Here is a 16,600-nt window from a genome sequence, read left to right on the forward strand (position 1 = left end):
CTCTGGAACAAGCTGCCCCCGGAAGTACGGAGGATCCTGGACTTGCGCACCTTCCGCTGTGCCCTGAAGTCTTTGTTATTCCAGCAAGTCGGGCTAGCCTAATTTTAACGGTTTTAAATTTTAAATTGGATTTTAATGGGATGTTTTAATTGTGGGCCAAAGTATTTAATCTTGTTTTAAATTGTTTTTAACTTTTATATTTATGTATTTGATCCTGGCTGTTCACCGCCCTGAGTCCTTCGGGAGAAGGGCGGTATATATATATAAATAAATTCTATCCTAATTTTGTCTCCTGAAAATATAAGACCCTACTTAGAGCAACCCTCTAACTCTGATTTTATGCAGATTTATGCGAATGCTATTTGTATTAGCATTTGGCTTGTAGTTTGTCAGTTTAACTTCCAGTCTCCCAAATGTGTGCCTACATAGAGACTATGAAGAAAAACAGATAGCTTATCTATAACTGAAATTCTTCAGATGACCATCTGTGAAGTCACATAGTCCGTCTTCCTTTCCCGCTTGAGATATCTTCTTTCTTCCTTTCTCATAAGATCCACAAAGGAGCTAGGTAGGAAATATACATACTGTCCTTGCAAAAGAAAATTATATTTCTTTAAATTAATAGCACAAACACCAATTTTGGTTTTGGTTTTGGTTTTGGTTTAGAAAGTTTCAGGTAAGCAACTTCTATTTTCCCATTTGAAATCATAACTTCAACAATTTTACAACTCCATTAAGGAGCAATTTAATAATAAAAGAAATATTTGAAAATGAAACATTTAATTGGCTATTTCAGAATAATTTGTGAATTCTTACTGCTAAGCTCCAATAAATGCATAACACTCTGTCATACCTACTTTTAGGTTTTCAGTTTTCTCAGGCATGTATCTGTTTCTTTGTTAAGCCTTATTTAATTTACTCAAATAGTGTTAAACTTTGAGATTGCAGTCTAGAGTCCTGCAGCTCTGGCATCACAACCATTTCAGGATATATAATGATCTGATGCATAAGGCAGCCTATCTAAATGTTTTATCTTTCTTACAAAATCACATGCTAATTTTACTTAAAGAATATTCTGTCCTACTTATGGGGGATTTGTGTGATACAAACCATTCACTGAAATATAAGATTCTCATAAGAAGGGAAGAATATTCTTTGGGTAAAATAATTTTAGGAATTGTTATAAGCATTTTAAATTCTATGTCTATAAAAAATTAGATGAAACCCAGACTGAATTCTGCAGATACTGTCACTGGTATCTTGCTTAACTTGTTCCACTCTCTGAAACACGTCTGCCTAAATAGGACTAAGTCTGGATTTCACCATGAATTATTTTATAATCAAAGATTGATTATGAGTCTGATTTAAATTATTAAAAAGAATTATCTTATAAACTGTAAGCTTCTAACTTGGCAGGTATTGATAATGAGTGGAGAAAAACTCAATGCATGCCACGTGAAGTATGTGTAGATGTGGGAAAAGAATCTGGAGCAACAACAAACATCTTCTTTAAACCTCCATGTGTGTCCGTCTACAGATGTGGAGGTTGCTGCAATAGTGAAGGCCTGCAGTGTATGAATATCAGTGCAAGCTACGTCAGCAAAACGGTAAGTTGATTTGACTGCATAATATTTAGACTTCTACTGTTTTTTGCATAAATTTAAAGTAAATGCAATATTTTAAAGTAAAATGGTAACAAAGTTTCTCTAGAACACAAATTGCTTTGTGTTAACAGTGCAATAGACAATAATCATCTGCATAAATGATGGAAATAGAAAAATATAATATGATATGAAGCATATGAAAGGATAGAATGAACATCCTATGGCTCTAGAGTCTCATGGAGATTATGAACTCATCCTGGGAGCCTAGACTTTTATCAGTAATCAGTGAGTGATAGTTTCTGCTATTTAAATACTAGGATTGATTCAACATCTTTTTTAAAAAAACAATACACAAACAAAAATATCTAATTAGTGATAAGAGTAATAATGTTCTTTTGCTTCCAAGATCCTTAAGAAGATGTAAGGACTCTAAGAATACTCCAAAAACATAAATTAAGAATAATGTTTACATGCATAGAAATAGCTTTTCCCTTTATATTAATCCTAATTTAATCATAATACAGTGAATTACATAGAACAATTTCCTTCTGTTGCTGCCTCTGTTATGGAAACAGTTCACAGCACCACCTGTTAATTTACCTGGGATATAATATTGTCTGCAGCCAGTATTTGAGATGCCAAGGCATATATTAATAATGACTTTCATGTTTGCTTTCCTGTACTTCTAATTCAATTGTTTCTGCATATTTTGATTGGTTTAGTCTTTTTTCAGTAGCTTCTGTGATTCCCTGGAAACTACATAGAATCAGACATGTAGAAATATCCTTTTTGTTTATGTATGATTTGAGTTGCACATAATTTCTTCACTATTCACAGTCCAGGGCTGAAATGCTCCCGGTTCGGACCGGATCACCTGATCCGGTAGCAATGGCGGCGGGTGGTTCAGAGAACTGGTAGCAAAAATCCCTGCCCGCCCCCATGCCCAGCTGAGCCGCGCGATCATCAGAGGCTTTTTTTTTACTTTTAAAAGCATTTTTTCTACAACCTCTTCGGCTGAAAAAATGTTTTTAAAAGCCTCTGACGATCCCAGCTGAGTTGCCTGATTTTCAGAGGCTTTTAAAAGCATTTTTTTTGACTGAAGAGGTTGTAGGAAAAAAAAATGCTTTTAAAAGAAAAAAAAAAAGTTGGCCACGCCTACCCAGTCACATTACCACCACCACCACCAAGCCACGCCCACAGAATCAGTAGTAACAAATTTTACATTTCACCATTGTCACAGTCCCTCAAGTGGGATGCTGCTCAATCTTAAAGCAGGTAGAAAATTTGTTTGTTGTTGCAGTTTACTTTCTTTTGGCACAAATAATTGAGTCACGCACACAAAAGAAATCAGCATCTTTCTGTCAGGACAAAACATTCTATTGCTCCTGGAATCCCATTCTTTCTGAGCAGACAGTTATAGTAGAGAGAATCATAGCATCTCTTTCAGAAGGCTTTCCCCCTCTTTTCTAATAAACTTTTGTGATTCTAGAAACCTCAGAATTTCTTTGAATATAGTAATCACTAGTTCATGAGGACGCAATAACAGATTAGCAGATGGAAAATATTTTCATTGTGGTATACATTACAAGAAGATAAGGAAGGTAAAGGTTTCCCTGCACATGCGTGCTAGTTGTTTCGGGCTCTAGGGAAGGTGTTCATCTCCGTTTCTAAGCCGAAGAGCCAGCACTGTCCGAAGACATCTTCATGGTTATGTGGCCGGCATGACTAAATGCCGAAGGTGCACAGAGCGCAGTTACCTTCCCACCAAAGTCGTCCCTATTTTTCTACTTGCATTTTTACGTGCTTTCAAACTGCTAGGCTGGCAGAAGCTGGGACAAGTAACGGGAGCTCACTCTGTTATGCGGTGCTAGGGATTTGAACCACTGAACTGCCGACCTTCTGATCAACAAGTTCAGTGTCTTAGCCAATGAGCCATGTCCCCTATGTATAAAGTATAAAGTATAAAATTATGTGTTTCCAAAGAAATACATAATTAGAAATTTTAATTCATACTATGATTTAGATATCAGAGCATTTATTTATCAGCAAACTATGACGTGATTGGAGAATAATCTAGACAAGACAGGTAGGTTTAATATAGTGTAGTATATTAGGAAAGAGTACCTTCAGTTTTTAAAACATTGCTCATATTTTATGACATCTTAAATAAAGAAAGAAAATAAGTACCTTATGAAATAACACACCTCAATCAAGTAGTATTTCACTAGTTACATTTACTGGTATTTATCTGCTTGATTTGGAGCTTGCCTTCTTTCTACAACATTGAGAATGATTTACATGGAGCCTTCCTACAATTTTTAATGGCACTAACTCATATGGCACCCATCTCTTAATGGTGTAATAATTTGAAGGGTTTTAAGATTAAGCTAGTTAATGCCTTAAAACACCCTGCTTCTGAAATTATGTCCTACATACTGATTGCTGATTTCTCATGAAGACTGCATTATTTAATCAGGCTTTTGATGTGTGATTTTCATAGCAATAATATTCTTTACTAAGCTCATAAACAATTGCCCTGATTTGGGAGTCACAAGCAAAATAACCTATTTTCCAGGGGTGAAATGTAAAATTTGTTACTACCGGTTCTGTGGGCGTGGCTTGGTGGGGGGGTTAATGTGATTGGGTGGGCGTGGCCAACTTTTTTTTTTTTTTTACTTTTCAAAGCATTTTTTCTAATGAAAAAAAAACCTCTGAAAAGCCTCTGCCAATCAGGCAACTCAGCTGGGATTGTCAGGCATTTTAAAAAAATACCTCTCTGCCGATCAGGCAACTCAGTTGGGATCGTCAGAGAGACGTTTTAAAAAATACCTCTCTGCCGATCAGACAACTCAGCTGGGATCGTCAGGCATTTAAAAAAAAGACCTCTCTGCCGATCAGGCAACTCAGCTGGGAGTTGCCAGAGACTTTTCAAAGCATTTTTTTTACCACCTCTTCGGCCAAGAGGTTGCAGAAAAAAATGCTTTGAAGGGATTTTTGCTACCGGTTCTCTGAACCACCACCCACCATTGCTACCGGATCAGATGATCTGGTCCAAACCAGGAGCATTTCACCCCTGCTATTTTCAGACTATTGACTACTAAGACCATTATCCTGAAAGCATTCTGCTGTCACCCCACCCCCCCAAACATTCTATCTGTGTGTGTCTTTCTCTCATACGCCACACCATGCACATGAGTTATTCAGCATAATATACTGTATGCATATATGAATAGTCCAGTTTGGTAGGTTTTATTGGAATTTAAAGGCTTACCGTACTTTAACAAATGATAGTTTACATGTTTGAATGAGCTATCAGAAAGAAGATTTTTTTTATCAATTCCAGCACATAACTTTTCAGTATACAGTAGTAATTTTACATATTCATCTGTCAGGCATTACACAAACAAAAATTATATGTAGTAATGAAATAATAAAGTTTTTGCTCATTGTATATTAAGATTACTGCACAATATATCTTCATCAGTTAAATTGATTTGCTATAAACTACGGTTGAAAGCAGCTAAATATATGGCTGCTCTAAAACCTTTTTGTTTTCTCTTTGCTACATCTCATTAGATAGTGCAAGCATTCCAATGCTTTCCTTTTTTCCCACAGGGACATCCATTGCCTGACATAACCCCTGCTCACTTGTCATATTCATTTATGTATTAGATTTTTATCCTACATTTCTTCATAAGTAACTAAGGCAGTGAACATACCTAATGCTGCTCCTTCAGCCTATTTTCTCCATTAAGAGGAACCCTGTTGCACTGAGACAGAGTGATTGGCCCAAAGTCACACAGACAGCTTTCATGCCAAAGGAGAGACTAGAACTCATGGTCTCTTGATTTCTAGACCAGGACCTTAACCACCACAGCATTTATTTAGTATTTAGGTTCCTTTTATTTTATAGAAGAAACTGAGGAAAGCTTTTCTTACTCCTCTTCCTGACAGCTGTGTTAAAAAAAAGGAACAGTTGTAGCACCCATAGCACTCAAGTTTCTAAGTCAGAGATAAGCAAACCTTTGGCTGATGTATTAGAAAGGAACTGCGTTGACTGATACAAGCTGCTAGAAGTGTTGCTTTACAACATAAATGAACTTTCAATAGAGATACATTTCATCATGTGCCAATTAGAGACCAAATATAAGAAAAATGGCTTATAATATGCAACACAACTTATTTTTTATTACCAATTTAATCGGTAGTATAGTTAGCTATGGAGCAAACAGTGTTTCATGTGCAGTGTGTATTTTTCAGTATTGTTTCCCAAAATCACTTCAATGTATAGGTGAGTTTTTTTGCCCAGTCAGGTAATCTTCTTAAGACCAAATTGCATAAAGGAATAAAACTTACACTCCTATTACATTGCATCTTTTTGAATCTAATAGCTAATAATTTTTCAAGGTCAAAGCATACCTGATAAACTCTACCTGATGATTGATTTAGAGATAGCGATCACATCATTTTAGATTCTTGTTGCATGAATAAAAATAAAAATTTTAATACTAAGTACATTAATTATTCAACATGTGCCTCCTATTTATTTGAAACTTTTAGGGGGCTGCCTTGAAAAGACTATGTCTCTTTGTGATAAACTGTTTAGAAGAACTTTATAAGTAGTTTGAATAAGCACATAAATGTACAGTTCGGTTTTTCTGCCCATTTTCAAAACCTGTAGTCATAAAGTCTTGTGTTATCTCAATCATGGAAAATATATCTCTCACTCACAATGTATTGAGTTAACTGTTAAAAGAAAGAAGTATAAATTTTGTGGGGGCGGGGGAGACTTTAATAGTTGAAGTCATTTAGCTTTGAGCATTTTAACTGATGAAAACGCTCTGTGAAGGAAAAAGGAAGAAAATAAAGCATAACTAGCATAGTTTTGACTTACACTTTTTGCTCTTTGTAGTTGTTCGAAATCACTGTGCCCCTGTCTCATGGTCCCAAACCTATAACAATTAGTTTTGCCAATCATACTTCCTGCCGGTGCATGTCCAAACTAGATGTCTACAGACAAGTTCATTCAATTATTCGACGTTCCTTGCCAGTGATACAAGCACAGTAAGAAATTGCATATTTCTTTCTATAGTGTAAAAAAACTATTTTTAAATAAAATATGAATTTTATTTATTGTGTTCTGAAGACCAAAATCAAGATGTGTAAATATATGTTTATTCTTAAAATAAATTGGGGGTCATGATCTAGTACATTATTATTAAAGCTCTGTTCTAGTTTGGAAAATAGTTTCAACAGAATGTACTGTCAGGCACAAGGAACCAGGACTGCATCATGAATTGATTAAAGTTACTTTATTGTTGCAATGCCTATTTACAAGAATCTTCCCAGACTGACTGTATTCTTAATTGTATTGTATTGACTTAATAACAGTCAAACAGAAATATAATAACGAAGTTGGAAGGGAGCTTGCAAGTCTTCTAGTCTAGTCTTCTAGTCCAATCCCCTGCTCGAGCAGGAGCCTTATACCATTTCAGACAAATGGCTATCCAGTCTCTTCTTAAAAGCCTCCAGCGATGGGGCACCTACAACTTCTGAAGACAAACTATTTCACTGGTTGATTAACTTCAGGGTTCTGCTTCAAATAAGGCTTTAGGACTCTGGGCTCACAGCTGGGCTACCAGCTGTGCAAAGACTTCCTCTTCACTTTGCCCCCTCTCTAGCTGGATATTCTACCACATGTGCTGGTATACATACAATAAAAGATGTTATTTGTTTTCTTAAACACCTATGTTTTATATATATACTATCACTTGTCTTAAATTTGCTTTGATACATATTGATACTATGTTTTGCTCTTAGGTGTCAAATAACAAATAAAACCTGTCCAAAAAGTCATATTTGGAATAATCACTTATGCAGATGTCTGGCACAACATGACTTCAGTTTCTCCTCCTATCCACCAGATACTGGTAAGAAATATATGATAAAAGATTACTGTCAGTTATTTAGTTTAATTTATAGAAAAGAGAAAAAATGCCCACAATATCTTTTTATAGTTTTATAGTTCATTTTTATGGAACAATGTATTCATATTTTTTCACTCCATATTGTGTAGTTACAAGTGCAATGATATAGAAATGAATAGGAGAAATGAATAATTTCCACTAGCTATAAAAATTGTTCTACTCTTTTGCAATGCCTGAAGCATATTTTTCTTATTTCAAATGCTCAGATACTGCTGAAGGATACCATGATATCTGTGGGTCTAACAAGGAGCTTGATGAAGAAACCTGTCAGTGTGTCTGTAAAGGAGGAGTGACACCTTCTAGCTGTGGAATTCACAAAGAACTAGACAGAACATCATGTCAGTGTACATGTAAAAATAAACTGCTTCCTAGCTCTTGTGGACTCAACAAAGAGTTTGATGAAGAAAAGTGCCAATGTGTGTGTAAAAGAACATGCCCTAAAAACCAGCCATTAAATCCTACAAAATGTATTTGTGAATGTGTAGAGTCACCAAACAAATGCTTCTTGAAAGGAGAAAGATTTCATCACCAAACATGCAGGTAAGCAATATAACTAGGAAAACAACATATTTTCATAGCTTTGATACATAATTCTTCTTGAGTTTATAAATGACAGTGGGTATAGTTTCTTGCATTTTCTTATATTTTCTAATCTTGCTCCTTTTCAAATATCTGATAGATAACTGATGCTTGAGAACCAGTTTGGTGTACTGGTTAAGGCATCAGGCTGGAATCTGGAGGACTGTGAGATTCACACTGGGCACAAACCAGCTGAGTGATGTTAGGCCAGGCACGTTTAGCCCTAGGGAGCAAGCAATGGCAAACAACTTTTGAGTAATCTTGCCAAGAAAACTTCACGGATTATTCCAAGCAGTTGCCAGGAATCGTACTGATTCAAATGGATGGTGGAGAATGGAAGGATTTATACTCCTTCCAAGGAGTCTTCAAAGAAAAACCAGAAAGTCCAGTTGCCGCTTGAAAAAAGCACCTTGTGACAACCATGACCTGTATGACTGATAACTCCATAGACATATTTATGTGTGTATGTATATGTATATGTGTGTATGTGTATGTATGTGTATGTATATGTACGTATATATGTATATATCTATAGTGTCACTAGCCCAATGTAACATATGTCATACAATATGTAGATGGTGAAAGAGAAAGAGATGATGTGTTCATTGGTTATATATTATTTGTCAATATTTATGATCATATTGATCATATTATTGTACATAATGATAATTGATTATTGTACCAGAAGGTGGACTTCGAAGTAAATGAAGGATAAAATATAGGATGTTTACTAGAAAGTAAACATAAGAAACATTCTATATGGATTTTCAATATGATAATAGACTTACTATGTATAACTGTTATCAAGTCATAGGCAGGCATGGATGAATTATTGATAAGTAGAAAATAAATACTTATTAAATAATAAATAACAAAATAACAATAACAAAAATAAGTTATCTAAAGATAAGTTTCAAAATGAACAAAGCTTAAGGGGAGAACAGCAATCCTTATATGGTGCTTGCAGATAAAATGAAACTGCAGGATTAAAAATTCTGGGTGAACTATTAATCCATCATGTTTTATTTCTTTTTCCATTTAACGTGACCTTTAATATACACTCCATGATTGTATCCATGCCAGATAGTTTTGTTATAAATTTCCAACAGGCATGATGTAACTTGAGATTCAGAATTGTGTATAACATATAAATTCGTCAAGCTAGTGTGGCAGGTTCTACAGAAGACTTTGCACAAGATGTGGCAGGCCAAGCCAGGATGATTACAGCTCATGTGTCTTTTCCATTCTTTGGTGATTTCCTCATAACACTGTTGATTTGTTGAAAACCAATTGGCTCTAATGTAACCTTAATCCCACTGCAAACATGGAACACCAATGTGTTTTGGCAGAACACAATTTTCTTTGTTGGGGGAGGGGAGTCATATGTCCTCTCTGCCATCATTAAATGCCTATAAAAATCTTAGCAAACATATCAGTTTTTGTGAATAACGTGACATTTTAAATCAAACTCATTTGGGTAGCTCCTAAAGCGTGTGTGTGTTGCTTCAAGACTATTTGCTTTACACGGTTACTTTTGTTGAATTTTTTTTTCTTATAGCTTGATACTCTTTATCAAGCTTGTAAGAAGTAATTTGTAAAGTAATTCAGTAATGTTGTATTCTTCCATTTTTTCCTGATACTATTTTATCTTACTCTTTTATCTTTATCTTAGCTACTAGATTTTATTCTGTAGGTAGTTCTGAACTTATTATCACAAGTGGGCCTAAAATTTATTTTGCTAAGTGTTAATTGAGTTTTCTTCCATTTTACTATCTTTCTTGCCACGGTTGTTAAGTGAATCACTGCAGCTGTTAAGTTAGTAACACAGTTGTTAAGTGAATCTGGCTTCCCCATAGACTTTGCTTGTCAGAAGGTCACAAAAGTTGATCACAGGATCCCAGGAAACAGCAACTGTCACAAATATGAGTCAGTTGCCAGGCGAATTTTGATCATGTGATGATGGCAATGCTGCAGTGGTTGTACTGTAGGTGTGAAAAACAGTAATCAGTCACTTCTTTCAGTGCCTTTGAAACTTTGAACAGTCACTAAATGAATTGTTGTAAATTGAGGACTACCTGTATTTTATCTCGCCGAAGCTGTTTTATCCCATTTCACTGCACCTTATCTTGTCTCATTTTATTGTGGCTGATGTTCATATTTGATATGGTCAGTTGATTAATCAGTGAAGTATATCATATCATATTGATACTATTTTATAGAATCAATACTATAAAACAAAATCAAAATCACTTTTTAAAGAGGACTAAGTCTTGTAGAACTTTTTCCTATAATATTTACTGTATATCAGCATTGTCCAGCCCTCTTCTAGCATCTGTCCAGATAGCTATAAAATACAGCTATATATATTATATAAAGATAAAAACTCTGGAACATTCTATATTATAACATTTAATTAATCTGATAAATCAATTCAGAAGTAGTAGGGTTGTACAGGATTCTAAAGAATCCAGCATTGCTTCAAACCCAGGCAACTCCAACACTTCTCTGCTATTCATTAATTTGCCAAAGCAGTCTTTAAAAGGGTCAGCCTTCTTACATGAATACAGAGAGGCATTGCACTTACACAAGGCCCAATATAGGTCTTCTGAATCATTTTCCATGTATGTTCAGAACATGGAGCAAGTTGTCATGAACAGCACCGGCAAAAGTAAGTTTTCATGTTTTATACTCATGATATTGAAAGTTGATTATAAAACTGCCTATTCTACAGGTATGTATTCATAATTCTCTTTTTTAAAGAAGAGATCTGATTGTGCTAACATTTTTTCTTCTGCAACTGCTTTTGCTTATAATTTAGAATATGCAGTAGATTCTGCCAAGTTTCTGTTGCAGATTATAAACTGTGGAAGTTTCCTCTTTATTATTAAGTCTTAGAGAGTTTGCCTCATTTTTGTTGGGGTTTATTTCCATGGCTCCAATTATTCATTATGTCTGGATCTCTAAAATTCTACAATCAATAATTTTGCAGCTCTTTACAAATAGGCAAGGGAAATGCAGTAATAGTTTACAATTCTTATTGGTTAGGTCAGAATTGGGCGGGAATGTAATAGCTACTTTAAACTTATGATATTTCTATGTTAAAGACACATTTCATATGTGAATAGCTGTATTAACTCACATGGTAACTCTGCAAACATTTGACCAGCTGAATAATGTCAAGTAGTTAGAAGTTATCATTGCTTCCTAGGAAATGTTTTACATATACATGGAAATATAATAAGTTATATTTAAAATGCCATTTAAAAGGAATTTGCTAAGTTGCATAAATTAATAATGCATTGTAATTCATCATATAGTTCTATCAATTTGCCCCATCAAAAATATATTAAAAATGCTTTAGAAAATAGAGGTATTAGGGGGAGACATGTAGTACTGTGTAACGCTTCTAAAATTTGTCAGTAAAAATTAAAGCACAAGTAGAAGCATAATGGAATCTGAATAACTGGAAAGGTGAAAAATCCCTTTTTGATACAAAATATCTCATTATATGTATAAAACAGTTGTTTTGAACGCAAACAGTAACATTTTAATCATTTCATAAGTGCTTTTAGGTTAAAATAAGCGTTTTGCATTTGAAATAGTATCTTAAATCAAAGTGGGATGTTTCAAATATGAAGTAGTTAAAAATCATAATGTTTTGCAATGTACATGCACAAGTAAAATTAATTAACCGGAAGGAAAACATGTGTTTTGAACTTCAAGAAAAAGAGAAAGGAAATGAACTTGACAAATGTATCTGCACTGGATCTTTTATTCCAAAAATAAGGTTTCCTTCTGGAGTATCTTTGTTGCTTGAGATATGGGTTATAGTATTTGCTACTGGAGTTAAATCCTAATTCTGTTGACAAGATGCAGAAGCCACTCTGAATTAAGCTTAATGAGGCAGGGAAATACAGATGAAGTTCGAACAGAAAGAGGAATAGCAACTTTTTTTCTGGTCCACCACAAAATGAAAGTAATAATATTTACAAACTGGAAGATGTAAATGAGTTATTAATTATAAGCCATGCCCATTAGCATTACAATACTATCCTGTATTATAAAAATAGAACAAAATTAAAAGAATTTAAGCTAGAGTTGTGTTGAAACTTGAAGCATATACTTCTCACTCTTGGTTCACTGCCAATGTTTAAAACACCCAAAGACTAAACTTTGTCTACATTATACACCAGAGGCTTTTTGGCTTTGTCAATGTGAGGTTATGTTAGGTCAACTTGGTTTAAAGTCAGCCATATGAAATCATCATGCTAATCATTGTAGAAGCAAATTATCTACCAATGTAAAATATTTATCTTGTAAGCATGAATTATTGGCTAGTAAAATCTTATTACTTTCTAGACAAAAAGTAATAAATGTGTATAATAACACTATAAATTACTACTGCCTCTTCATCTTCATTTCAGATTGTCTGTATATAAGCTTTGAGCATGCACATTGTTCTTCTAATGTAACAAAAAAATATGTGTAAGCAAACTATATGTATGTAGCATTGGCTTCTGTCCAGATTTTATAATTAGGATTTCCATGAAAACAAAATAATTCAGATTGGTAGGATAGCTCATTCTCTTTAGGAATTAAATCTTTGGCCTAGTAGATCCTGAAAGTAAAACTCATTAAAATGAAAATAAATATGATTATTAGCTGTATACATTTATTTTAAAAATATTTATTAGTGTTCATTTTGTATAACCTGATATAATGATTTATGGTTTGGTAGTATTAATGGGGTATACTAATAATCATTTTTGAAAGATCTAATATTCTCCAATTATTAGAAATGGTGACTTACATATGGCCTCTGCTTTTGTTCCCAAATATATATAATGTTTCTGTGGCATTAGTCAGCACTCAGCCTCCTCTGCTCCTTGGGGAAAGAGATGTTAGCAGGTTTTTTATAGCTACCATAGCTACCTATGATCCAGCTCCTTTCTTACAACCTTACTACAGGTAGTCCTCGACTTATGATCACGACTGAAGCCAGAATTTCTACTCCTAAGCAAGGCAGTTGTTAAAGTGAGTCCTGTCCAATTTTATGCCTTTTTGCCATGGTTGTTAAACAAATCATGGCAGTTATTAAGTGAATCACACAGTTGTTAAGTGAATACAGTTTTCTATTGACGTTGCTTGTCAAAAACAAGCAACTGGTGATCACAAGACTGACTCCAGGATGATGCAACTTGTCTGTTGCCAAGTGCTTGAATTTTTATCTAGGATGCTGCAAGTTGTAAATATGAGAACTGGACACATGTCACATTTTTAGTGCCATTATAACTTTGAGTGGTCACTAAACAAATGATTTTTACGTCAGGAGGAATTTTTTTTAAAATGAATGATTGAATTATTAATATACGGTATTTTATACTGTATTGTTTCAAACAATCAAATAACTGTCATATAGTTCAACTTGGACATTGCTAAAATTGGAATCCTTCATTTTGTCTTAAATACCTTACAGTCCAATTTAATACAGGAAGATTTGATTGATTTCCCAACATTTAATAAGTGAGACTAAAAAAATACTAAGAGTTTATATATACAACTGCACACTTAAATGAAAGCCATAAGTGTAACATTAATAAATATTAATAAATTACCTCCCATATATATTAATGTGTATTGTGACTAGATCTCACATTTGCTGAATTAATACATTTGCACAGTACGTTGAATCATATACTGACCAAACACTCTGTATTTGTGTAACGTACTTATCCATTAAAAACTATCCAAGATTAAAAGTATCTGGGTTTGGCATGTAGGTCCTATGCTTCTAATTGCCTTGGTTAAACCTCTGTGTGAATCCAGCCCCTGGGTGACTGAAATGGTCCTTTCCTTTCAAGTAACTTTAATTTATAGGATTGCTGTGAATTTAAAAATGAACAGAAACTACTGCATACTGCCTTGGAAAAAAAGTCGAAATATAAATCAAGTGTCTATAAAAATAACAGCTCCAGATATAAATAATTGTGGGATGCAATAATGTCCTTGGAATGTATTCTGCTTGTGAGAAGTAAAAGGGAGAATCTGAAAACTAGATAACAAATCCATTGAATATTGTTCCCTGCAGTGGCCAGTCCAGAGGCACAAGCAGACATGAAAGCAATGCCTCCATCCAGCACAGTTGCCAGAGCAACTGGTGTTCAATGACATGCTGCCTCTAAGCATGAGTTTGCTATAGATCAGTGTGTAGTCCCTGTTTCCTCACCCTCTTAGCAAGAAGAGACTGCTGATCTAGGAAAATCACTGAACCCCTCCTGATGGCTATTATTCTGATTGTGACATAATGGGTGTCAGTATCGATGACTAATACAGAGCTAAAACAGTAAATAACTTTGGGTTGTATGCAAAATTGCAACGGCCAATGTGCACTCCCAAGAAAATAAATGAAATAAATGAAAACCTAGCCCTGAAAACAAAATTAATTCAAATCTACAATTCACTTTACCTTATTTTGAATAGTTCTGTCCATTTTTTAAATGCATATAACTTGTATCATACCATTTTTTCAACATGCTTTTTTTTCCCCCATTTATTCTCAGTTGCTACAGACGACCATGTACTGTTCGAAAGAAACGCTGTGATTCTGGATTCTATTATAGTGAAGAAGTTTGTCGCTGTGTACCCACATACTGGAAACTACCACTTATCAATTAGAAAAGACAATGTCATTTGATGTACATTTTTTCCTGTTTCTACTTTTAAAAAAACTGCTAACGTGGATTTACAATGCAGAAGAGACATTATAACATTATTGGAAACAGACACACTTTTACTCTGAGACACATGGGAAGTAATTTTTTTTTAAAAACTGGGATTTTCTTCATTATGAAGATTATAATTTGTCAGTGATGAAGCAGACTAAATTTTCTTCATTGTGATTTTTTTTAAAAAAAGATAATGATTACATAATTTATTTTCTTTTAAAGATACTGTATGCATTCCTTTTTTTATACCGGAAACAATTTTTAAATTTCGCTGTGATCAATATTTTTATATCTTGCAAAACATGTTTTAAATAAAATTGAAGTGTATTATATATTGTTTGAGAAAATGCAGCATTCTGTCTTGTTACTATGTTTAAATGTAATTGATATAACAGAATAACAGAGTTGGGAGGAATCTTGGAGGTTTTTTAGTCCAGCCCCCTGCTCAATCAGAAATCCTATACCATTTCAGACAAGTGGTTTAAAAACTTCCAGTGATGGAGCAGCCACAACTTCTGAAGGCAAGCTATTCCACTGATTAATTGTTCTATCTGTCAGGAAATTTCTCCTTAGTTTTAGGTTGGTTGTTCCCTTGATTAGTTTCCAACCATTGCTTTTTGTTCTGCCTTCAGGTGCTTTGGAGAATAGGTTGACCCTTTCCCTTTTGGAGAATAGGTTGACCCTTTCTTTGTGGTAGCCCCTCAAATATTCGAAGACTGGTATCATGTCACCCCTAGTCCTTCTTTTCATTAAACTGGACATATACATTACCTATAACTGTTTTTCATATGTTTTAGCCTCCAATTCCCTCATCAATTTTGTTGCTCTTCTCTGCACTTTTCTAGTCTCAATTTTTTTTTTGTAATATTGTGGCAACCAAAACTATTAGTGAATATGTGGCACTAAGTTCTTCTCTAAGATTCCTGTTTAGATATTGAAGAAAGACTCTGGGAACATATATGTTCTCAATAAGTTACATATGTAAATTACAAAATAAAGTACAAATACCTTGTACTTTAAAGAAAATACAAGAAATAAGTGTGAAACACAGTACAGATATATTTGTGGCAAATACACTTAAAAGTATAAGGTGCCACCAAAGCATCCCAAACTTTGCTAATTGAGAAGAGACCATTATTTCCTGAGAGATATTTTAATGTTGAACAGCTCTTATCAATGGAACTATTTAAGATTTAATTGAAATCCCATTTTGTTTCAGTCATACAAAAAATAAGCTTAATCCATCTTCTGTTTTTGATGTACACTGCATCAAAGCTTGCTTTTGTGGGTCTTGTTAATTTCTTTATTAAAGTCATCTCACTAGTAATGATTTAATTATGATAATTTTAGTTTGTTTTGTAAGATTTTGGCCAATTGATTGTAATTTTGGATGTCAGTTATCTCTAATGCCTCCACCTGCCCCTGTCTAAAAGTTGCAAGTCCTTGATTGGACGGTGTGCTTTTTAACAGGTGTACAATTAAATCTTATATTCATTAATGTATGTTAGCTCACTGATGTCTTGCTTTATATGAAGACATTCACTAATTTTCAGTTTATTAACCAAAACCAAATGGAGCAGACTAAACAAAAGTAATTTGGTTGTATAATCTCACTTCTTTCTTCCCAGTTTTTATATGATATGAAGCAGTAATCATTTAATAACCACAGTAAGGTTCAAGAAACAACCAAGGCCTAACATTCTGT

The 16,600-nt window shown here is 34.1% G+C and overlaps 1 protein-coding gene across 5 annotated transcripts in view; it reads left to right on the top strand.

Moving 5' to 3' along the window:
- The window catches only part of VEGFC (vascular endothelial growth factor C), a 195,512-nt gene extending 179,849 nt beyond the window's left edge, over positions 1–15,663 (top strand). For 3 of the 5 annotated variants that reach the window (XM_034442698.3, XM_034442697.3, XM_034442699.3), the window contains exons 3-7: positions 1,417–1,607; positions 6,517–6,668; positions 7,425–7,534; positions 7,798–8,131; positions 14,731–15,663. In XM_034442698.3, the coding sequence (XP_034298589.1) occupies positions 1,417–1,607; positions 6,517–6,668; positions 7,425–7,534; positions 7,798–8,131; positions 14,731–14,845 (902 nt within the window). In that variant the 3' untranslated portion in view covers positions 14,846–15,663. Of the gene's footprint in view, positions 1–1,416; positions 1,608–6,516; positions 6,669–7,424; positions 7,535–7,797; positions 8,132–13,138; positions 13,205–14,730 lie in introns of all 5 variants that reach the window. The other 2 variants (XR_015729133.1, XR_004595539.3) reach the window with 1 other exon arrangement.
- Positions 15,664–16,600: the final 937 nt, after the last annotated feature.

Source organism: Pantherophis guttatus, chromosome 8, assembly GCF_059756535.1.
Source record: "Pantherophis guttatus breed Tessera chromosome 8, ASM5975653v1, whole genome shotgun sequence".
In the NCBI taxonomy this organism is placed as follows: Eukaryota; Metazoa; Chordata; class Lepidosauria; order Squamata; family Colubridae; genus Pantherophis; species Pantherophis guttatus.